A 25,644-nucleotide genomic window follows, 5' to 3' on the forward strand; every position below is an offset into this window, starting at 1 on the left:
GCTGTCAGGCTAACAGGCTACTGTAAATCACCCTTTACTCCAGGTAACACACACAAAAGGATTGAAGTACTCAACAGTTCACACAACATCCTATGGAGGGAAATTGTTCCGCTTTCACTCCCATGTCTCCGCTTTACGATAGGTAATTCCCCCCCCTCAAAAAAAAATCAGAGGGAAATTGGTGGGCATATAAGAGGGAAAGTTGCAAAGCTTTTGCGAATATATGAGCGGAAGATGACTGATGAGATTTGCCAAAATGGTCTCACTTCGTCGTTGTACGCAGGGAAGTAGAGACAGATGTAAGAAGACCAGCGCGGCCGCAGGCGTAATTGAAATAACGAAGTACACCCACTTTATCGCCTTCTTCCACGTCACAGATTTTCTCTCCAGTGGCCGGATTGTAGGTTGCAAACTTGTTGCCGCTGCTGGAATTATGCCATTCATTATTTATGAAGATCTGCAATAAAGCAAAAACACACGGAGTGGGCAGCAGCTCGAACTGGCACGGTACTTTCGCTGCCGCTTTCTTTGCTCGTATGTGTTCAACAATCTACCCTTGGTTAAGGGTAAATAGGTAGCGATCCACGGATCTACTTGCAGATCTGACCTTTAAGGTGATACTAAATTTCACATAAAGCGCGGGTCAAGATTCCAGATTGTCTGGTGTTTTGCGCAGATGCATCCTAATAATTTTTATTTTAAAGATCGCGGCAAGCTCAGGACGCTATTAGTAAATCCGCTTGATAGTAGCGGTGAGACAGAATTGTTCGTCAGGCCGGTTGACTGCCTTTTAGTCTCAACAGGTTGTTTCAACTTCCTCAGTTCTGCGAGAAGTCAGCATGTTCACCTTTTGTATTTTCTCGCCCCATTTATAAAATGCCACTTGTATATTAATCACTAGATTTTGTTTTCCGCTCTTAGCAATGTAAGGTAAACAATGTCTATAAACCCGACATTATTTTGGGGCTCTTCTGGATTAAAGTAAATGATGTTGGATTTCACTGTGGTCACAGATGGAAAAGGCAGGAGTGAGGGGGTTAGTTGTACGCTCATGGTCTGCTGCCGAAAGCTGTAAAAGTAAAGGAAGCTTGGAGTTAAGTGACCGCACTCACCTTTGTGTGTGTGATTTCCAGTTCAGACAATGGCACGGGCTGACTGAGAGGACTTGGCGCTGGAGTTTCGTAGCCGGCAGCTGGAGCACTCATGTCCTGCTGGTTTGTCCGTGTTCCTACAGTAGGCACAGTTCAAGTTCAGGCACCAGAAATAAAGCTTTCCAAATAATATACCCACCCCCCGCCCCTCTTAAAAAAAGTTTGTAGTACTTACCTGCTTTTGTTGTCAGTCACAAGATGTTGAAACAGAGTTTTTAAACTCTTGGAACATTCGATGAAACGATTGGCTGTAAGAACGATACAATACATGGCACGTCCAAAGGGCAAATCCCCACCCCTCGGCAGCGGCATATAGAACAACCCAAGTCACGGCTGGTTGAAAACCATTCGTAATCTTTCCAATCAGTACTAGGAACGTGAGGTTACAAAATGTGATGGTAATGTATTTTGTTACAAAAACCTATGATCCGAGTAATCCTGCGAGATCTAAGTTAAAAGCAATTCTACTAGTCAGATTTTAAAAAAATGCTTATTTTCCTCAATGCACTTAAATACCTTTCATTCTTTGAATCGGAAAACTGATCGACATAAATTAAAGCCAGGACTCAGAGTGGAACGATATGCTCCAGATCCCTCTGTGGGAACCATTCCCGTTCTTACTTCACAGGGTACCTATATAATACCGTTTCTAGATTCGCTTTCAACTTCACCGAAATCTGGCTGTCTTTATTGGCTTTTACTGTGGTTGTCGTGATACCATGAACAGACATTAGTGCACCTGTGTCACTCGTCGTACTTCTCAAATGGGCACAGATAACTTACCCCATATGCAGACGGAATTACTTAATACCGTCTGTGAATATTTTCGTCTAAACCAATTGATATGATCTATGAATCTTACTGTCTTAAGTGTTCAACATGGCCACTGCTCTGACTTATATTCACAATAAAACTTGGTAGATAAAAAAAGTGCATACACTGCAAATATGATGCAAAAAACCCCCCAGAAAATACAAGCAGGTCTGGCAGCATTTGTGGAAAGAGAAACACCTTTCAGGTGGGGGCCTTTAGCAGTTTCTGCTGCTGTAGAGCTGAGCAATAACATGCTACATCTAATATCCTAGAAAGTTAGTCAAATTTGAAATGTGCCATAGTAATGTTTACTGGCATTATTATTTATGTTTTTTTTGTAACAGAAATGTGTTAGTCAAAGGTGTATGTGGTAAAGTAGCACCAAGCTTGTGAATATGGCAGTGAGGAGAATAATAATAGACAACCAGGAAATGTAAGTTGTCAAAATGATCATAAAACAATAGAAAAACATTTATAGAGAGAACATGTGAAGTGATATATATCACAACAGAAAGAACGAGAGAAAATATAGTGTAAGCAGAATAATTCTGAAGAGTGTTAGAGACACAATGACCTGGAAGCATATGCAGGAAAAGCTTTTGACTGGCTGTAGATGTGAAGGGAGTAGCTAGTAAACCATATAGGATCCTGAGGTTTATAAATACAGGTAGAAAGAGCAAAAACAGCAACGTTATGTTGAGTGACACACACAAAATGCTGGAGGAACTCAGCAGGCCAGGCAGCATCCATGGAAAAAAAGTACAGTCGACGTTTCGGGCCAAGACCCTTCGGTATGTTGAACCTATATAAGACTGTTTGGGCCATAGCTGAAATACTCCGTAGAATTCAGATGATATTGGGAAGAACATATAAGTGATAGAGATGATATATAAACAATTTACTAAAATAGCTTTGGGCTTGAAGGAAGTCAGTTTTAAGGATACAGTACAAACACTGGGGTTATTCCCTTTAGAGATTTAAGGTGTTTGAAATCATAACTGATCTGGAAAGGATAAACAGAGGTAAGCTGTTCCTATTAGAAGTTTAAGAAATAATAAGATGCACACTTGAATTACCAGGGTATAGAAGGCCACAGACCAAGTATTAATAAATGAGATTAGTATATATATGTACTTGATGGTAGCCTGGGCATAGTTGGCCAAGAGGTCTAATTCTGTGTTGTATTGTCTGGTGACCAAGCGGCACAAATTTAAACAGTCCTTTATGAAACAGGTCATTTGATCTGTAAAGGTGATGGAAACAGAATCAATAAAGGCTTTCAAATGCAAATTTTGTAAGAATGCAATTAATTTGCTGGACTAATAGAACTGACCAGATTGCTCTGCTAGAATCAAGCAGGGACTCAATTGTCTGAGTGGCCTTTCCTGTAATTATTCTAAAATTTGACGATTCAACTTATACATATTGAAGTCATACAAACCGCACAGCCTGGTGACTGGATGTTTTGTCTTTTCATCGTGTTCTTGATTTCATATTTTATGCTAAAAAACTATTTTGGATTTCTTTTCTATGCGGAAGTGTTTTAGAATTTTGACCTAACATTGTCTTTGTTCATGTCACTACATTAATGTAGCTCATTTGATAAAATATGCTTTTGAAAATTTTCTATCCATCTTGCAAAACTCATCCATGGAATCCCGAAGTGTTGGTCAAACACTTGCCTGAGATACCACCTTTAAACTTTCCCCCTCTGATCCTAAATGAATGCTGTCTATTATTTGACACTAACAAGAGAAAATCTGCAGATGCTGGAAATCTGAGCAACACACACAAAATGCTGGAGGAACTCAGCAGGCCAGACAGCATCTATGGAAAGAAGTACAGTCCATGCTTCAGGCCGAAATGTATCTGACACTACCACTCTGGAAAAAAGACTGACTTATCTGTGCTTCTTATGATTTTATGTAGTTCTATCAGGTTACCCCTCAGGCTCCAACACTCAAAAAACAAAATTAGTATAACCTCTCGTTGCAGCTAATATGTTTTATTCCAGGAAGCAACTTGTTGAATCTCTTCTGCACCAAATGTCTGCCCGTAACTTAGTGATGAGAAAACAATGAGACCATAAGACATAGGAGCAGAATTCGGTCATTCGGCCCATCAAGTATCCACCAGTCAATCGTAGATGACTTATTTTCCATCTCAACACACCCATTCTATCTTCTCCCAGTAACCTTAGATATCTTTACTAATCAAGAACCTATCAACCTCAGCTTTAAATGTACCCAATGACTTTGCCTCTACAGATGTGTGTGGCAATGAATTCCACAAATTAACCACCAGCTAAAGAAATTACTCCTTATTTCTGTTCTAAAGGGATGTCCTTCTATTCTGAGGCTGTGCCCTTTGGTCCTAGACTCCCCCACTATTGGAAACATCCTGTCTATGCCCTCTTTACTAGGCCTTTCGGTATTCAGTAGGTCCTTCATTCTTCTATGCTCCAGAGAGTAGAGGCCCAGAGTCATCAAGTACTCCTTATACATTAATCTTTTCATTCCTAGGAGAATTCTCATAAATCTCCTCTGTACCGTCTCTAATGTCAGCACATCCTTTCATAGGTATGGCGGCCAAAACTGCTCACAGTACTCTAAACAGGGTCTGAACAATGTCCTATAAAGCCCTAGTTTTACATTCTTGCTTTTACATCCTAATCCTCTCAAAATGAATGTCAACATTTAATTTGCCTTCCCTACGACTGACTCAAACTGTAAGTTAACCTTTATAGAATGAAAGACATCCAAGTCACCTTGCACCTCCAATTTATGAGCTTTCTCCCATTTTAGGAAATAGTTTATGCCATTATTCCTTCTAACTAGGTGAATGACCATACACTTCCCCACACCGTATTCCATCCACTGCATTTCTTTGCCCATCTAAGTCTTTCTCCAGACGTCCTGCTTCCTCATCACTACCTGCCCTCCAACTATCTCTATTTCATCCACAAACTTGGCCAGAAAGCCAGCACTTTGTTCATCTAGATAATTAACATATAAATGAGTAATAGTGGACATAACACTGACCTTCACAGAACACCACTAGTCACTGGCAGTCTTTATTCTTACTCTCTGCTTCCTGCCAGTCAACCAATCTTCTATCCATGATAGTAGCTTTCCTGTAATACCATGGACTCTTATCTTGTTAAGCAGCCTCATGTGCGGCACCTTGTCAAAGGCCTTCTGAAAATCCAAATGAACAAGATCCATTGATTCTCCTTTGTCTATCCTGCTCATTATTTCCTCAAAGAATCCCAACAGATTTGTCAGGCAAGATTTCCCTTAATGGAAACCTTGTTGACTTTGGCCTATTTTATCATGTGCCTCCTACCTAATTCTTAATAACGGACTATGATATCTTCCCAACCACTGAGGTCAGGTTGGCTGACCTATAATTACTAAGCACCTTCTCCTTAGTAATAGTGACTATACTCACTTCTGTCCCCCGACATCTTCAAATTTCTGGCATGCTGCTGGTGTCTTCCACAGTGAAGACTGACACAAAACGCTAATCACAATACTCCAAATGTGACTTCTATCAAGTTTTAAGTTGTTGCAATGTGGCTTCTCAACTTTTATACTGAAAGATCCAACCAATAAAGGCAAGTATGCTGTATGCCTTTTTTGTCAAACAGTCCACTTGTGTTCCAACTTCCCATTATATTCCAACATGTCTGTCCTTGGCCTCCTCTACTGCCATGATAAGGTCACTCTCTTGTTGGAAGAGTGATACCTCATATTTTGTCTGGTTAGCCTCCAACCTGATGACACGAACATCAATTTCTCGAACTTCTAGTAATTGCTCCCCTTCTGCCCCCCGCCCCTTTACTTTTTCTATGTCCTATTCTGGCTTCTCGCTCACCACTTCTCTTATCTCCTTAATCGCCCATAAAGTCCTTCTAGTACCACTCCTCTTTCCCCTTCCTCTGCAGTCCACTATCCTCTCCTATTACTTCTTCTTCAGTTGCTTAACTCTTCTACCTAATTCCTTCCAGAATCTTACTTCAAGCCCCCTTCCCCACCTACCAACCTTCTTCCTCACTTGGTCTCACCTATTATTTGTCAGATTGTACTCTTCCCCTTCCATCAACTTCTTTTTCTGGCTTCTGACTTCTTCCTTTCCCATCCTGATGAAGGGTCTTGGCCCAAAATGTCAGCTGTTCATCCCCATCCACTGATGCTGCCTGACTTGCAGAGCTCATCAAGCATTTTGTGCATGCTGTTCAAGATTTCCAGCATCTGTCGTATTTATGATCCACTTGTGTTGTTACTTTCAGAGGGCTGTGGACTTACACCTCAATATCCTTTTATATATCAAAGGAACAGAACCTAAACAACTCTGCATATATCTGAGGATTAGTAGAAAATCTGTGGCCTAAACAACAAATGGGAACTGGAAGTTCCAAAAATGGATCAGTAACCTGCTGTTGCCATGACAGAAGTGAATTGTTTGGTATCAACATTTCAAATCACCAAGATCTCAACTTGCTATGAACCAAAAATATGGTGAACCTAGGGATTCAGAGAGGCAAGCAACACCCACTAGAATGAACAGTTTTAAGATTTCATTCAGGAGGGCCTTGACATCTATAACCTCTGCTTTAAAATACAGTCAATGACTTGGCCTCCACAGCTGTCTCTGGCAATGAATTCCATCCATTCATTACTCTCTGGCTAATGAAAATCCTCCTCATCTCTTTTCTAAATGGACATTCCTCTATTCCCTAACCCGGTATAGGAAACATCCTCGCCATATGCCCTCTATCTAGGCTTTTCAATATTTGATAGGTTTCAATAAGATTCCTCCTTATTCTTCTAAGCTCCAGCGAGTACAGAGCCATCAAATGTGCCTCATGGGTTAACCCTTTCTTTCCCAGAATCATTCTTGTGAACCTCCTCTGGACCCTGTCCAATGCCAGCACATCTTCCTTAGATAAAGAGCCCAAAACTGCTCACAATGCTCCAAGTGTGGTCTTAGGCCTTATAAAGCCTCAGCATTACATCCTTGCACTTGTATTCTAGTTCTCTTAAATGAATGCTGAAATAACATTGATCCTTAACAATGACTCAACATGCAAGTTAACCTTTAGGCAATCATGTACGAGGACTCCCAAGTCACTTTACACCCCTGATTCTTGAAGTTTTCACCCATTTAGAAAACAGTCTATGCCTTTAATCTTTCTAACAAATTGCATAACCATTCACATCCGTACACTATATTCCATCTGCCTCTTCTTTTCCCATTCTCCCTTCTTTTCCCATTCTAAGTCCTTCTGCAGACTCCCTGCTTCCTCAATGTTACCTGACCCTCCACCTATCTTCATATCATCTGCAAAGATGGCCACAGAGCCATGAGTTCTGTCATCCAAATCATTGACATATAACATGAAAAGAGGCAGTCCCTACACCCAATGGTGTGGAACACCACTGGTCACTGACAGCCAACCGGAAAAAGGACAGAAGTCCCTTTATTCCCAGTCTTTGCATCCTGCCAGTTCACCAATCTTCTATTCATGCTAGTATCTTTCCTGTAGTACCATGGACTTACCTTGTCAAGCAGCCTCATATGCGGTACCTTGTCAAAGGCCTTCTGAAAATCCAAGCAAACAACCTCCACTGACTTTCCTTCATCTATCCTGTTTGTTATTTCCTCAAAAATTCCAACAGATTTGTCAGGCAAAATTCAGGAAACCATGCTGACATTTGTCTATTTTATCACGTACCTCTAAGTACTCCAAAACCTCATCCTTAATAATGGACTCCAACAACTTCTCAACCACTGAAGTCAGGCTAACGGGTCTATAATTTCCTGTCTTCTGCCTCCTTCACTTCTTAAAGACAGGAGAGATATTTGCAATTTCCCATTCCTCCGGAACTATTCTGGAGTCTAGTGATTCATGAAGGATCATTACTAATGCCTCCAGAGTCTCCTCAGTTATCTCTTTCAGAACCATAGGGTGTAGTCCATCTGGTTGAGGTGACTTACCTACATTCAGACCTTTCAGCTTCCCAAGTACCTTCTCCTTAGTAATAGCAAATGCACTCACTTCTGCCCCTGGACACTCTTGACTTTCTGGTATAAACTAGTGTCTTCAACAGTGAAGATTGACTCAAAGTGCTTATTAAGTTCATCCACCTTTTCTTTGTCCCCCATTACTACCCCTCTAACGTCATTTTCTAGCAGTCTGATATCTACTCTTGCCTCTCTTTGACTATTTATATATCTGAAAAAAAACTTTTGGCATCTTTTTTAATATTATTGGTTAGTTTGCCTTCATGTTTCATCTATTTGCTCCTTATGGATTTTTAGCAGTCTTCTGTTGGTTTTTGAAAGCCCGATGTTCTTAGTTCCCACTACTTTTGCTATATTATTTACCTTCTCTTTTGTTTTTTTTTTTTGCTGACTGACTTCCTTTGTCAGTCATGGATGCCTCATCCTCCCTTTAGAATATTTCATTGTTAGGATCTATCTATCTTGTCATCTTCTGAACCGTCCCCAAAAATGCCACTATTGCTGTTCTGCTAGTATCCCCTTCAATCAACTTTAGCCAGCTCCTCTTTCATGGTTCTGTAATTCCCTTTAATCCACAGTTATACATCTGATTTTATTTTCTCCCTCTCAAACTTAAGGGTGAATTCTATCTGTATTGTGTCCACTGTCTTCTAAGGGTTCCTTTACCTTAAGCTCCCTAATCAGTTTGGTTCATTACACAACACCAAATCCCTTTTTGCCCTTCCCCTAGTGGGCTCAAGCACAAGCTTCTCTAAAAAAGCCATCTCATCGCTTTCTCCAAATTCTCCCTCTTGTGGTCCTGCACCAACCTGATTTTCCAAATCCTCCTGCATGTTGAAATTCTCCATGAGCATTGTAACATTGCCCTTTTTACATGCCATTTCTATCTCCTATTGTAATTTGTTTCCCACATCTAGGCTACTGTTTGTAGGCCTGTAGGCCCTCCCATCAGAGTCATTTTACGCTTGTAGCTTCTTAACTCTACCCAACTAAAAATCAAGGCTTCAGAAGCAAGAGGTACTCCAAGAGGACAGCATGGCCTGGATAATAGGGTTTGTTAATGATGGATACTGTTTTCTTGTGGGAGTGCTTCTTCTAAACGTGCTCAATGACAAGGTGTGTTTCGCCTTTGATGGACTGGACTGTATCCATCACCTTTTACAGGCATTTCCATTTCTGAGCATTGGTGTTTCTATATCGGCCACGATGCAACCAGTCAGGATACTCTCCGCTGTGAATCTATAGAAGTTTGTCAAAGTTTTAGAGGACATACCAAATCTACGCATACTTCTAAGAAAATAAAAGTGCTGTTTTGCCTTCTTTATGATGGCACTTATGTACTGATTCCTTAAAATAATCTCTGATGCGATGAAGCCGAGGAATTTAAAGTCACCGTCCCTCTCTGCCTCCAATTGCCTAATGAGGACTGTCTCATGAGCATCCAGCTCCTTTGTCTTTTGGTTTCGCTTACGTTGAATGAGATGTTGTTATGGCAGCATTCAACCAGATTTTCAATCTCTGTCGTATATGCAATATCCAGTGTCCAGAAAGCAAATATCTTCCACCAAACCGCTCCCATTATAGAACACACAACCTCTGACAATAATGCTCTATATTGAAATTATGGAAAATATTAACTACATCCCATGTTACAAGGCCAACGTCTCAGAAAGGCAGGCACTGATGTTGAAATTAACTTTTACTCTTGAAGCAACACCACAACCTTCAGTCATAAGAAGAAAAATATGTTGGAAGATCATAGCCTTAATGTTGCTGCAGTGCACGTAATCTACTGGGCAGCACTCCTGAAGTTTCATCTGTATACAGTTTGCATATCAAATCTGGAGAAATGCCAGCAACACTGTACAAATTGCTCAAAACCACTGAACGGTTAAAGGAACCAATGCCAGTCTCCTCTCCCAGGCTAACACATCTAGCACTGAAGCTCCAACTACATTCAGTCAGTTTTCCATTCTGAGTCCTATCTGTGGGAAGACGTCACTAGGCAGTCATTGGAAAATATTTACAGATATGTTCAATGCTTCCTTGTAAAAGGTGCATACTTGCACTGTCTCCTGCGTATCTCTGGCTCATAATGATGACGAAGGCACATTCAAGATGGCACTGAAATCCTGAAAAATATGCACTAGGAGCACACAGTAGCCCATGTAAATGATGAAAGGAGGGCACCACCTCAAAAATTACCCACCTATCTATTCCATCAGGAGTTTCCTGTCTCACCATTGGTAGTCTATAGATCCTACCTTACATAAAGCAATCATCTGGAATGAAGCCAAGTCATTCGTGATTTTGAGGGTCTGTCTATGAAGATGAAAAACTCAAACACAGATAACAAAGTCAGCATATACCCAATCAATTAAATGCTTTAATTCACCCATTATTTACTGGGTTTATAGGTGAATGCAATATTATCTGTCAAAAGATTTTTAATAAAAAATAAAACTTGAGCTTTCCTGTTTGTTGCAGCCCATTCAGAATGAATAATGGCAGTGGCTGAAGCATATTATTGGACTATCCAAAAAAAAAAACAGAATGCCTGAAGTCTGAAACCAAGTCCCTAATAAGGTATGAAAAAGACTGGTGTAATTTTTTGGGAAAAGGAATGTTTTCATTGAAATGTGCATTAATGCTTCTGGCATCTCTCCCTTCCCTAGTCATGGAGGAAATTTCCTTTCCTTACCATCGGCAGCACACACAACATCCAAGAAAATGTTCAGATTATTCCTTTCTGTAGGTCTGCTATCTTCTGCTAAAGTATTTTCTCAGCCATGAGGTGCAGCCTGGACTGGATCTGATTATCAATGACTAGGTGCAGAACAACTTCGGGTTCCAGCTGCTGCCATCTGGGAAACGGTACCGCAGCATAAAAGCCAGGACCAACAGGCTCTGGGACAGCTTCTTCCACCAGGTCATCAGACTGCTTAATTCATGCTGACACAACTGTATTTCTATGTTATATTGACTATTATAAATTACTATAATTGCACATTGCATATTTGAACGGAGACGTAACATAAAGATTTTTACTTCTCATGTATATGAAGGATGTAAATAATAAAGTCAATTCAATTCAATTCAGTTCAAGCTTTGGAATAGGTTGCTTTACAAATTTCCCGAGCAATCAGTTGGGTGGATTGTGCTTTGTGAGCTTTGTTTTCCATTTCTATCAGCATCCAGTTTCTTTCTTGATGCTGACACTCACAAAATGCTGGAGGAACTCAGCAGGTCAGGCAGCGTCTATGGCAAGGAATAAAGAATCGGCGTTTTGGGCCAAGACCCTTCATCGGTTTTGGAAAGGAAGCCAGAATAAGAAGGTGGGGGGTGGGGTGGGGGAAGGAGTACAGACTAGAAGGTGATAGGTGAAGCCAGGTGAGGGGGATGAAATGGGAAGCTGGGAGACGATAGAGGAAAAAGATAAAGTGCTGAAGGAGAAGGAACCTGATAGGAGAGACGAGTGATGATGGGAGACGAAAGAGGAGGAGCACCTGGGGAGGTCTTAGACAGGGGAGAAGAAGAGAAGAGGGAAGAGGGAAGCCAGCATGAGGAATGGAAGAATGGGGAAGGGGAAGGGGGAAAAGTTCTTGATAGTGTTGTGTTATCACCAGGTGCTCTTTCTGAGTAAACAAAGTATTTATGTTTATGTGTGAACTGCTCTGTGCAAGTAAATAGACTATGACTGTGGTTAAAGTTAGCTCCTCATTGCCAGTGTCATAAATTACTCACATGCTACCTTCATTTTATTGTGCAAAACTAATAAAAATGATGGCATTCACTGTGCAATATATCTGTTGCCATACCAATATTACCAGTATAATAGATTTGTCACATACTTTTCATTATCTCCTCATTAGACATCATAGGACAAATGCATACCATGTTGTTGTTAGCTATTCCATGATGAGAAAACTCTACTATAAATTTCCATGGCCACCTTTACCATGAACAGTGCTTCTGCAAGTCTCTCAGCCCAATCAAAATTGAAAGATCAAATTACATTTATTATCGAAGTATGTATACCATGTACATCCTTGAGGCAGCCACAAAACAAAGAAACCCAATAGAACCCATTGGATGAAAGACCCTCAAACACCCAATGTGCAGGAGAGAAGAAACAAATCATGCAAGCAATAAAAATAATCAAATAGCATTCAGAATTGAAGTTCGTGAAAGTGAGTCCTCAGCCACTGCAGTTGGTTCAGGAGCCCATTAGTGGCAGGCCACAACCTCAGTTCAGTGCAGCTTTGACAAAACCTCATGGAGCAGCGAGCTGAAATATCCCATAACTCGCCTCTGGTCTCCACACCCCGAACTTTCCAATCTCGCCCAGCACTGAAATCACCCAAACCTCAGGACGTTCCTCGCTCTTGGACCTGGCTCTGCCACTTTGATACGCTCTCGGGCCCAGTCTTTACTGCTTAAATCGAGCAAATGTCGAGTCTTTCCCCACTCTTGGGCCTGGGCCCCACTGCCTCTGCTCACCTCGCCTTGGTTCCGCCGCATCAAATCGTCTCCAAGTCCACTCCAAATGACCCAGCATTGGCTCGTTCCCCGCTCTCGTGCCTGGGCCCGGTCGCGTCAATTTGGCCCACACACACCATGCTTCAACTGTCCTGCACCTTCGAGACTTCAGTTCACGCTGCACAAATGCCAGGTTGTGCAGGTGGTTCAAAAGCTCATCCCCAAAAGGGAAGTTCAGGCTGTTGATTGCAGTGATCATTTATCAGAGAAAGCATGATTAATAAAGTAGTAAGTAGTTTTGTTTTCTGCCGGCAAGTAGTCGCTGAGCTTCACCTGCGATATCTTAAAATGAAAGAACCATTCTATTGGTCTCCCAGTGACATTGTTATCACCCTAATATTTCATTTCCCACTTCTCCCTGAGAAATCCTTATGTTCTTAGAAAGAAAATCTCAAAATGTCATAAACCTATTATTTAGCTAGATTATCTGAGTTTTAATTTAAATATAGAAAACGCAACTAAAATTCTATATTTTTTCTCTAGAAAGAAGGGTTGGCCCAGATACTTCCCAGTACAGTGTTAAGAAATTGGTAACAAAACAGATTATAGTGTGACTAGGCAGAGTCAATGTAGCAGAAAATGACAAATCTCAGCTTTAGAGGATATAATTAAAAGGCCGGAGGGCAAAACCAGCAAATATAACATCCTCGCGTACTTCATCAATGTGTTTCCTGTAACAAATAGGTAAAAATATCTGAATTGGATAGGTGTCATAGAATTGATGGTTGCACAATATGATTTTGTTGGGATTACATATTAGATAGTAGGACATATTTCGAAGGACCTGTCCTGGGCCCGGAGTCTAAGTGCAATTACAATGAAAGCACATCAGCTCCTCTAATTCGTTAGGAGTTTGCAAAGATTCAGTATGACATCTACAACTTTGACAAACTTCTACAGACGTATAGAAGAGTATAGAGAGTATATTGAATGCCTTATAGCCTGGCATGGAAATGCCAATGCCCTTGAATGGATAATTCTATAAAAAGTAGTGAATAAGGCCCAGTCTATCACGGGTAAAGCCCTTCCAACAACTGACCACATCTACATGGAACACTGACGCACGAAAGCAGCGTCAATCAGTGGGGCACTCACCACCCAAGACATGCTCTCTTCTCACTGCTGCTATCAGGAAAAAGGTAAAGGAGCCTCAGGACTCACACCACCAGGTTCAGGAACAGTTATTACTCTTCATCCATCAGGCTTTTGAACCAAAGGGGATAACTTCACTCAACTTCAATTGCTCCATCATTGAACTGTTCCCACAACCAATGGATTCACTTTCAAAGTCTCTTCATCTCATGTTCTCAATACGTATTGCTTATTTAGTTATTATTATTTCTTCTTTTCGTATTTGCAGAGTTTGTCATCTTCTGCGCTCTGGCTGAATGCCCTAGTTGGGCAGCCTTTCATTCATTCTGTTATGGTTATTATTCTATGTATTTGTTGAATATGCCCACAAGAAAAAGAATCTCAGGGTTGTATATGGTGCCATATGTGTAGCTTGATAATAAATTTGCTTTGAACTTTGATAAAGAGGAAGTATAAATCGGTCTTTTGAGTTGATAGAATGTTGCTAGTAGTTGCAACACAAAACAATGCTTTGTTCTCTGCTTTTTATACTTCGGAAGAATGTCTTGAATATACAGATGGACCTAAACATATCCATGTTTGCTGATGACGGTGGGAAGATGAAATAATATGGTAACCAAGATGATAGGCAATTTACTTGAGTAATCAAGAAGGTGCTGAATAGAAAATACTGTGAGAAATTGATTCCTCCTGGACCTAATAAAGTGGCCACACAATAAAGTATGTTCATTGTCTCCTACTGCTGTAGCCCATCCACTTCAAGATTCCACATGTTGTGTATTCAGAGATGCTCTTCTGCACACTCTGTTGTAACCCATGTTTATTTGAGTCACTGTCACCTTCCTGTCAGCTTGAACCTGTCTGGCCATTTTCTACTGATGTTTCTCATTGACGAGGCATTTTCACTCACAGACGGCCACTCATTGGATGTATTTTTTTGTTTTTCACATCATTCTCTGTACGCTGTAGAGACCGTTGTGCATGTGAATCCCAGGAGATTTGTTTTTCTGAGGTACTCAAATTACCCTGTCTGGCACCAGCAATCATTCCAAAGTCACTTAATTCAAATTACTTCCCAATTCTGATGTTGCATCTGAACAACAAAACAACTGTACCACTTGATTATGTCTTCATGTTTTTATACATTGAGTTGCTACCAAGTTGGCTGCTTAGACATTTGCATTAATGATGGAGTACAGCTGTAACTAATAAAGTGGCCGCTGACTTCAAGTACTTTGATACAATGTACTGTATTTCTATGCACAAGAGTGGCACACTCATCATTATGATGAAAAATAGCTTCATAAACTGAAGACTCTTACCCCCAGAATGGCATTGAGGTGAAAAGTCATAAAGACAACATTTGTAAATCAATTATTTTCTTGTGTATCAGGTTGTATTGTTTGTGTTTGAATTGGTTAATTGCAACATACCTTAAAATTGTCTTTCTTTACATTACTCATGTTGAGCATGTGTTCACCAGACTTTATTGTGACGATAATTCAGAAAGATTTACCAGGGAAATAAAATGGACTTGGAATTGTAAGAGGTTTTGGAACTAACAATAGATTTTCAATCTTCAAGGTTGAGTTCAAGGCCACAGTCACATTTAGTAAATCTGTTAACAATATTGTTATCGTTAAATTTATTCCAGTATGAAGGTACAGAATAATAAGTAGTCAGCAGAGGTCATTGCTTGTCAGGCTTGCTGTGATTATTAAATTATTTTATGACCTCAGCTCCATCACTGGGCATGGAATCTATCGCCATTGCTGCAGTTCAGAGCAACACTCTCCCGTTACATCTACTCGACTAACTCCCCAACCTACCCAAACCCATCACAGTTTGGTGCTGCCATTGTTTATCAGCACCATTTCCTTCAGCAGGAGAGAGGAATGTAATATTGCATGCAGTTGAGTAACCACTTAAAATGTATGTGCAAATGTGGAATGTAGAAGTCATGGTAACTGCGAGGACATAGCTGGATATTTTCTTGGGTGTGTTGATAGAATGTGGTGCATTGCACAATGTGCAAGAGGCTAGTGGTTCATTTTGTGGGACATAATTTTGAAAATGTATCTAATGACCTTGTAGTTAGGACAGGGCATTGCACTTTTTGCAATGCTACATCCTCCTCCTTAGAGGTACATACATTCACTTCCACGGTTATCTTTCCATCGCCAATTCAAACCACGTTCTTAGGCCTTCTAGGCCACTACATGCAGGGAGCATTTATCACCCCCTTCACCAATCCACCAAAATTTCAAGTATTGCATAGGAAAGTTAGAGAACCTGCTTACATTCATGTCCTCTCATCTCTTTTTGTGCACTGTTGTGAATACTGTAATGATGTTTGTCATCTGGTAGAGTTTATGAGGTGAATACCGTCAATAAATAGTACAATCTTTCAGCGTTGACAGTCAAGGCAATTACAGAGTATTTTTCCCAGTAGAAATTCTGGACTAATCAATAAGCTTCAAGATCTTTGCCCCAATACATCCTTACGCATTTGGATACTTGATTTCCTCACTTGCAGACCCCAGTCAGTTCATATTGGCAACTAAATCTCCTCCGCAGTCTCCATCAGCACAGATGCACCCCAATGCTGTATTTTTAACCCACTGTTTTACTCATATTACACTTATGACTGCATGGCTAGGCACAGTTCCAATGCCATCCTCAAGTTTGCTGATGACACCACTGTCATAGGCTGAATCAAAGGTGGTTACAAGAGATTGAAAATCTGGCTGAGTGGTACCACAACAACAACTTATTACTCAATGTTAGCAAGACCAACAAGCTGATTATTGACTTCAGGAGGAGGAAAGCAAAGATCCATCAGCCAGTCCTCATCAGAGGATCTGAAGTGGAGAGTGTCAGCTTTATGTTCTTTGGTGTTATCATTTTGGAGGATGAGCCCTGGGCCCAGCTCTTAAATGAAATTATAAAGAAATCACAGCAGCACCTCTAATTCCTTTGGAGTTTGTGAAGATTCAGCATGATATCTAAAACTTTGACAAACTTCTATAGATGTGTGGTGGAAAGAATATTGACTGGCTGGTATGGAAACACCAATGCCCTTGAACAGAAAATCCTACAAAAAGTGGTGGATAGAGCCCAGTCCATCACAGGAAAAGCTCTCCTCACCTTTGAGTACATCTACACAGGTTACTGTTGCTGGAAAGCAGATCCATCATCAGGGACCTTCACCATCTAGATCATGCTCCCTTCTCACTGTTGCCATCAGGAAGAAGCTAAAGCCTCAGGACACCACCACGTTCAGCCATCAGGCTCTTGAACCAAAGGGGATAACTACACTCAACTTCACTTGTCCCATCACTGAAATATTCCCACAACCTATGGACTCTCTTTCAAGGACTCTTCATCTCATGTTCTCGATATTTATTGCTTACTTATTTATTTATTAGTAGTATTTCTTTAGTTTTGTATTTGCACAGTTTGTTTTCATTTGCATACTGGTTGAATGCCTAAGATGGTGCAGTCTTTCCTTCATTTTATTATGGTTATTATCCTGTTATGGATTTTTTTGAGTATCCCTACAAGAAGGGTTGTATATGGTGACATTCTTCAAGAAGACCACAACTCTGTCATAGAGTTTGGAGGCCTGCGTGCCTCAATGCCCCAGAGAATTATGTTGAATGGATTCAGGGTCACCCATGCCAGGTCAAAGGGTCGAGGCAAGACTAGGAGTGCTCCACTGGTCCTCCAGGTTCGGGGGTGGGAGGGGGCGCGGTTCAGCTCAGGACTAACAAACCTGACTGGTCAAAAAAAAATAGGAATGGAAACAGCAATGAAGAATCCTTCTATATATGTTTGCGACTGAGGACCCTGAAACGCACCTGGGGCACCATAGAGAAGATTCCCAAGGACAGATGGAGATAGAGGACCTTCATTGCTGCCATAATCACCAGTGGCATAATGGGGAATAAGTAAGTAGGGTGATATATATGTACTTAATAAATAAATATTTTAATACTTAATAAATTAGGTATTTTTGTCTTTACAAACAGAGAGAATCGCATGCAAATATTGGAGAACCACAGTTGAACTACAAATAAGAGAAATAATAAAACATTAGTATTGGAGAAATTACTTGCACTGTAAAAACACTCAGTTTCTATGACCTGATGAGCTGAATCCTAGGATTCTGCAGGAGGTGGCCATGGAGGTGGGAATGCACTGGTTGCATATCTTCAAACAGTGCATATATTTTCTTGTGGGAGCACTTCATATAACTGTGCTCAATGGTAAGAAAGGCTTCACCTCTGATGGACCGGGCTGTAGCCACCACTTTCAGGCTATGATGCAACCAGTTTGGATACACTCCACTGTGCATCTATACAAACAGTACAAAACTGACAAGGATTAAAGACAACTTTCTGCATTTATTTAGGGCATTGCTTCATATTGACTATTACGTACAGATCTTGTTTCCCTATCAAGGGAAAGTTATACTTCTAGTGGAGAGAAAGCAGTGAAGTTTCATGCCATTGATTCCCATTTAGAAGGCTTTCAGTATGAAGTGAGGTTGGACAGTCTGGGCCTAAACTCTTATGCTTGAAATATAATTAACATGCATGATTTCATGGGCTTGACAGAGTTGATGTTTCCTTTGACTGAGGTGCTCAGAACCAAGGGTCACAATTTCAGAATTTTCAGAGGAGAATTTTTTTTCAGCCAGTATTAGTGAATCTCTGAAACTCTCTATCCAAGAGGGCTGGGAAAGATTAGTGCCTGAGTATATCTAATTAAGAAACTGATAGATATTCAGATACTAAGGGAATCAAGTAAAATGATGTTCATGCAAGGAAATAACTCTGGGGTGAAATTGCAACCAAGGTCTTATTGAATCAGAGGGTACAAGGGTCCACAACATTTCTTCTTGTTTGTGTTTCTTCTGTGGAGAGCAGGTTATAATCATAATCTCATACACTAGCTGGTATTTCTTTTTGTTGAAGCCAATAGAGCAACATTGCTTAAAGGATGTGAAGTAATATCAGTATTCCATTCAGTCCTGTTGGTTTCCTGTAAACTGCGTTATGTTGATATGGTCCCTGATCCGTTCAATAATACCATTTCCTGTTTTTTTTGTTCCTTTCTGATAGGGGAGAAGGTAACCACAAACCACACTTCTGTCATTAGATCAAAACATGCATTAACCAAATTATATAAAATAAATTTTACTTACAGAACATTAATGGGAAATTTGTGACAAAATGATAATCCAATTCAATGCTAGACAAGAACCTGAAAAATTTAGTCTCGCTAAAATTTAAGAGAATCCTGTGATAATCAAAAAATAATATTCGATAGTGTCTTTGCTTATCATATGCAAATACTTGTATAGTAAACATCATTGTTCTGTGTAAAAAGCTGTGGACGTGCCCTTTGCTCTAATGGATGTCACTTTGACACACCTGTTTCATCCGACAGTGAATATTTCACTTGGAGATACCACTACAATCTCAATTCTAATGGCAAAACTAATAGGGAGGATCCTGGGAACTATAGACCAGTGAGTCTTACGTCGGTTATCTGCAAACTATTGGAAAGAATTCTTAAGAATAGGGTCAATGAGCACTTGGAGAAGTACAGTCTACTCAAGGATAGTCAACATGGCTTTATGAAGGGAAGGTCGTGCCTCACGAGCCTAACTGAGTTTTTTGAAGAGGTAACAAAAGAAATTGATGAGGATAGGGCGGTAGATATGGTCTACGTGGATTTTAGCAAGGCATTTGACAAGGTTCCCCATGAGAGACTCATCCAGCAAGTCATGAGGCATGGGATCAGTGGAACCTTGGCTGTTTGGGTAAAAAATTGGCTTAAGGGAAGAAAGCAGAGGGTAGTAGTGGAAGGAAAGTATTCTGCCTGGAGGTCAGTGACTAGTGGAGTGCCGCAAGGATCTGTCCAGGGACCCATGCTCTTTGTGATTTTTATAAATGACCTGGACGAAGATGCAGAAGGATGGGTGAGTAAGTTTGTGGATGACACGAAGATTGGAGGAGTTGTGGATGGAGATGTAGGTTGTCGAAGGTTCCAAGAGGATATAGACAGGATGCAGAGTTGGGCAGAACAGTGGCAGATGGAGTTCATTCCAGATAAGTGTGAGGTGATGCATTTTGGAAGGACAAACCAGAAGGCTGAGTACAGGGTTAATGGCCAGTTACTTAAGAGTGTGGATGAACAGAGGGACCTTGGGGTTCAAATCCATACATACCTCAAGGTCACTGCACAGGTTGTTAGGATAGTTAAGAAGGCCTATGGGATGCCAGGCTTCATTAGTAGGGGGATTGGGTTCAAGAGTAGAGAGGTCATGTTGCAACGCTATAAATCTCTGGTGAGACCACACTTGAGTATTGTGCTCAGTCCTGGTCACCTCATTATAGGAAGGATGTGGAAGCTATGAAGAGGGTGCAGAGGAGACTTACAGGGACGTTGCCTGGATTGGAAAACAAGTCTTATGAGGCAAGGTTAGCAGAGCTGGGACTTTTCTCTTTGGAGCGTAGAAGGATGAGAGGGGACTTGATAGAGGTCTACAAGATCATGAGAGGCATCGATAGGGTGGATAGCCAGTACCTGTTTCCCAGGGCACGAATAGCAAACACCAGAGGGCATATGTACAAGGAAAGTTTAGGGGAGACATCAGGGGTAAGTTTTTTTACACAGAGGGTTGTGGGTGCCTGAAATGACTTGCCAGGGATGGTGGTGGAGGCTAAAACATTAGGGGTATTTAAGAGCCTCTTGTACAGGCACATGGATGAAAGAAAAATAGAGGGTTACGGGGTAGTGTGGGTTTAGTACGTTTTTTTAAAGCAATATATGGGTCGGCACAAAAATGAGGGCCGAAGGGCCTGTACTGTGCTGTAGTATTCTAGTGTCTAGTGTCTAGTGACAGAATATTCTACCTGCATTAAAAGATGATGTGGTTTATAAATGCATCCTGAATTGTTGTAGGTAATGTTCATGAAAATAGATCATTCAAAAATGTGAACGAAACGCGCAAAAGCTGCGGAGGATAACAGAAGTTCGCGCACCTGAGAGAACGCGCTTATCTCTACATTGGTGCAACTATTGAACGATTTGGTTCGAGCAGTTGAATTATAACACGACATTTTTCCAAGTTCATATATTACTACGTCTGCAAGACTGAGCAGGCTTAGAAGCGAGAGTTCCCCCCCCCCCCAAATGTGCTCAGCCTGTTCCAACCACAGTTATGACGGCGCCTTAGGTAATAAAACAGAAAATAAATATCCATAATTATTATTTTATGCGTAATATTTTATTTCAATATTAGAGTGTGCCCTTGTCGCGCAACTTTACAGGTTAATGACGAATATTTTTAATAATCTGTGGGTCTGGTAAAGTCATGCAAATGACGGGTGGCAAGAAGGCACCGTTAGTACATTGTGCTCGCTGTGGATTTGCTGCAATTATTGTGGAACTTTTATTGGAATATGAAAGTAAGAGTTAAAGAAGAAATATTTAAGATTAGAAGTGTCTTTGCGGGTTTTTTTTAATATCCACTGTGTTTCTATAAGAGACTCGATTCATTAGTCCAGTACTTCAAAATCAGTATATTGAATGCCCACAGTGCTTTAATGTGTAAGGACGAGGACGCTAGCACGAAATTAAACGTTTTGTATTATGCATAAATTACAGCGGTATTTACAAAAGCATTTCACAACTTTTTTTGGAGTACGTACATCCTTGAGTCAGTTACGTAACCGCCTTCATACTTGAAATATATTTCCTCTTTGAATATTCCATTTGAAAAACAAGCTTTGTAATGCATACGCCCAGGATTTGTTGCATAAAGGTATAACTAACAAGGAATATCACCAATTTAAATACTAATAATTTTCACATGATAACGAATGTCAGAATGATCGATTTCACTGGAACCGAATAATCCGTCAGAAAGTAGCGTCTTAATATCTATACTCACTAGTTTACCAAAGAGTGTCTAGTGTTTTGCCCAAAGAAACACACGCTTGTACTGGCAGTACAACCCCATCATTTTGGTGTATTTTAGTAAGGGTTACATTACTAAACCCAGCACTAGATCCAGCCTTAATGAAGTCGGAGAACAATCTCTTTAGACGACTAACTATCCCTTCATTAGACAAGAATATCATGTTAATCTTCTGATCTTCAGTTCTTCTACCTGAATAATTAACTCTTTCTCCCCCATAGATGGTGCCTGACCTGCTCAATGTTTCCAGGATTGATTTTCCATTAAACATTTGTTATGGTGCTGGTTTAATTTGTAACCTCATCAACTCTTCTGTAATTTGGATAAATGCACCTGTTCTAGGTTAGACCTTTAGTAAAAGAAACTCAAACTCTCTTCCAATAAATTCCACTGACAGCGGTAATGGTTTAAAAGATAAGTGACAATCCTAAATTAACACCGTTTTCTTTTGGTAGTTTCTCGTCAGGTACATGAAGTCCTGCGCCCCCCCCCCACCCCGACATAGAAATGAATGAAAATGAAGATCTTAAAAAGCAATTCAGGAAGACGCAAACCATGGAATGGAAGTATATATGGCGTCTGGTAAAGAGGATCAGAAATCTATTGGATTTGTATCAGATCTAATGACGATTGAAAATCACACATTGCTGCATAACACAATGGCTGGATTGATCCTTGTCTCAAGCGATTGATCCAGGGTAGGATGGAGGAGGCGAGGAACACAGATGCTGGATCCGTAACTCCTGTTTTTTTGAAGTGTTACATTTCTTCTACGTGGTTTGCACTGGCAAATACTTTGTTTTACTTATATATTATGCTGAAACGTCTAAATTTTTAAAAATATCAAATAATATTAATGAAAATATCTGCGCAATATAATTTAACTCGAGTTCATTCGCCTAGTTTGAAGGATCATTGGAAAGAATTGAAAACATTAAAACTTTAAAATCTAGAAATTAGTTTGCAAACTGTTTTTACTTCTAAGCCACACACCGTGCTCGATGAAGAGTACCATAAAACGCTTATATGACTTGATGCATTTATTTTGCACCAACACTATGATCAAACTTTCGCTTTTTCCATACTCATTTTTTAGATTTCCGATTCGCTAAATCACGGAGCCTAAATACTGTGTTTGGACTTGATAACAACTCCATTGCCTAAGGCGTCCTTACTCAGGTTTGGTTGTGCAAAAGCAATAAAAGTTAACTTTCTTCACCGATGTTTACTGTTTGCTCTTGTGAAACATTGGAAATGCAAACAGTCACGAGTGTATACTAAACTGTTTTATGTTTAATCCCTTGCAGGCGTTAAAATATTAATGTGACTTAATATTCTGCTTTGTATTTCGGAAGTTTAAACCACCAATCTGCGAACCAATGAAAAACCATCACGGTAATTTCCTACCTTGATAACTCTTATCAGCATATACAGTACAACACAGACGTACTACAAATCAAATAGAAAATCATATGTGACTTCTGTTTTAAGATAATTCTTCGAAGAATGAAATAATTAAATAATCCACAAGAAGATTAAAATCCTTACCACTGCAAACAGATATTACATTTCTAGATCGGTTGGTTTCAACTTCTGCGGCTGACATTGGAAACTTTCGGCGTGAAATTTGAACCCGCACTCGTAGACCGCTTCTACAGTATATATACACGTTTCTTTCCTGAAAATCTAATGCACATGCAGCATTATTCATGCAAGGGGATGCTTGGAGCACGCAATTAATCTGCATTGATTTGGAACTAATTCTCGTGATTCACTTTAAGAAAATACTTGTAGAAAGCTATTGAAAACACCCGCAGCTATCGCACGTACCATTTATTCTTCTGACCATGTAATATGTATTGTCATTTTGACATGCCTACCGTTTCATTTCTGATAGCACCTTCACATCACTTCATTACACTCATTTTTACCCCGCGGCAATTGGAGAGACTAGAGGTTTGCCGTAAAATCGGCGCCTGCCTCTACTGTGAAGATAGTGAAGGGTGTAATTGTAAAGATGTAGCCTTTGATTAGGAAACCCCACTGGTTTGCTGTCTCCCCTAAATTTAGCTCTGTCTAAACCTTGCTCTTTGAAATTGTTAAATGTTTTTCTTTCACCAGTCAATGAAACAATTCTTACTCAGTTTAGTTCTTCCCGTGTTCATGTGTTACACAGCTACCTTCTTGGCAATGATTATCCTGGTTAATTGAGATGGTCTACACATAAGACCATAAAAACATAAGATATAAGAGCAGAATTAGGCCATTTGGCCCATCAAGTCTGCTCTGCCATTTCATCATGGCTGATCCATTTTCTGTGTCAGCCCCAGTCTCCTGCCTTCTCCTTATCTCCTTCATGCCTTGACTAATCAAGAATCTATCAACCTCTGCCCTAAATGTACCCAGTGACTTGGCTCTACAGCCACCTGTGGCAACAAATTCCACAGATTCACCACTCTCTGGCTAAAGAAGTTCCTCCTCATCTCCATTCTAAAAAGACATCCCTCTATTCTGAGGCTGTGTCCTCTGGTCTTAAGACTCCTCCACCATAGTAAATATCCTCTCCACATCCATTCTGTCATGGCCTTTCAACATCTGATAGTTTTCAATGAGGACACCTCTCATTCTTCCGAATTCCAGTGACTACAGGCATGGAGCCATCAAATGCTAAATGCTGGTGAACGCAGCAGGCCAGGCAGCATCCATAGGAAGAAGCACAGTCGATGTTTCGGGCCGAAACCCTTCATCAAGACTAACTGAAAGAAGAGATAGTAAGAGATTTGGGAGGGGGAGGGGTAGTGGGAGATATGAAATGATAGGAGAGGACGGGGGGGGGGGATAGAGCTAAAAGCAGGTAAGTTGATAGGCAAAAGGGATTTGAGGGTGGAGAAGGGAGAGGATCATGGGATGGGAGGCCTAGGGAGAAAGAAAGGGGGAGGGGAGCGCCAGAGAAAGATGGAGAGCAGGCAAGGAGTAACTATGAGAGCGACAGAGAGAGAAAATAAATAAATAAATAAATAAGGGATAGGGTAAGAACGGGAGGAGGGGCATTAACGGAAGTTTGAGAAGTCAATGTTCATGCCATCAGGTTGGAGGCTACCCAGACGGAATATAAGGTGTTGTTCCTCCAACCTGAGTGGGGCCCTGAATGGTAGTGAGGGAGGAAGTGTAAGGGCATGTGTAGCACTTGTTCTGCTTATAAGGATAAATGCCGGGAGGGAGATCGGTGGGAAGGGATGGGGGGGACGAATGGACAAGGGACTCCTGGAGGGAGCGATCCCTGCGGAAAGCAAAAAGAAGGGGGGAGGGAAAGGTGCTCAGTGGTGGGATCCCATTGGAGGTGGTGGAAGTTACGGAGAATTATATGTTGGACCCGGAGGCTGGTGGGGTGGTAGGTGAGGACAAGGGGAACCCTATTCCTAGTGGAGTGGCAGGGGGATGGGGTGAGAGCAGATGTGCGTGAAATGGGAGAGATACATTTGAGAGCAGAGTTGATGGTGGAGGAAGGGAAGCCCCTTTCTTTAAAAATGGACAAGTGCTACACATGCCCTTATACTTCCTCCCTCACTACCATTCAGGGTCCCAGACAGTTCTTCCAGGTGAGGTGACACTTCACCTGTGAGTCGGCTGGTGTGATATACTGCGTCCGGTGCTCCTGGTGCGGCCTTCTATATATTGGCGAGACCCGACACAGGCTGGGGACCATTTTGCTGAACATCTACGCTCTGTCTGCCAGAGAAAACAGGATCTCCCAGTGGCCACACATTTTAATTCCATGTCCCATTCCCATTCTGATATGTCTATCCATGGCCTTCTCTACTGTCAAGATGAAGCCACACTCAGGTTGGAGGAACAACACCTTATATTCCATCTGGGTAGCCTCCAACCTGATGGCACGAACATTGATTTCTCTAACTTCTGTTAATGCCCCTCCTCCCATTCTTACCCCATCCCTTATTCATTCATTCATTCATTTGTTTGTTTGTTTATTTAGTTATCTTTTATCTTTTTCCTTTTTCTCTCTCTTTT

The 25,644-nt window shown here is 40.8% G+C and overlaps 1 protein-coding gene and 1 long non-coding RNA gene across 7 annotated transcripts in view; one reads left to right on the forward strand and one right to left on the reverse strand.

Annotated features, from left to right (window-relative positions):
* The window catches only part of LOC140211604 (retinal dehydrogenase 2-like), a 79,425-nt gene extending 56,099 nt beyond the window's left edge, over nucleotides 1–23,326 (reverse strand). The window contains exons 1-3 of one of the 5 annotated variants that reach the window (XM_072281502.1): nucleotides 23,164–23,326; nucleotides 1,113–1,228; nucleotides 353–457 (exon numbers count right to left, since the gene is read on the reverse strand). In XM_072281502.1, the coding sequence (XP_072137603.1) occupies nucleotides 353–457; nucleotides 1,113–1,228; nucleotides 23,164–23,326 (384 nt within the window). Of the gene's footprint in view, nucleotides 1–352; nucleotides 458–1,112; nucleotides 1,229–1,326; nucleotides 1,446–23,163 lie in introns of those variants that run through there. The other 4 variants (XM_072281505.1, XM_072281503.1, XM_072281504.1 and 1 more) reach the window with 4 other exon arrangements.
* On the forward strand, nucleotides 354–22,780 carry LOC140211605 (uncharacterized). 2 transcript variants are annotated; one of them, XR_011889526.1, is made up of 3 exons: nucleotides 354–614; nucleotides 10,479–10,577; nucleotides 22,071–22,780. It is a non-coding gene; the product is annotated as an uncharacterized lncRNA (long non-coding RNA). The 2 variants fall into 2 exon arrangements; XR_011889527.1 differs by lacking the exon at nucleotides 22,071–22,780 and adding an exon at nucleotides 10,667–11,312.
* Nucleotides 23,327–25,644: the final 2,318 nt, after the last annotated feature.

This window comes from Mobula birostris, chromosome 17 (genome assembly GCF_030028105.1).
Source record: "Mobula birostris isolate sMobBir1 chromosome 17, sMobBir1.hap1, whole genome shotgun sequence".
NCBI classification, from domain to species: Eukaryota; Metazoa; Chordata; class Chondrichthyes; order Myliobatiformes; family Myliobatidae; genus Mobula; species Mobula birostris.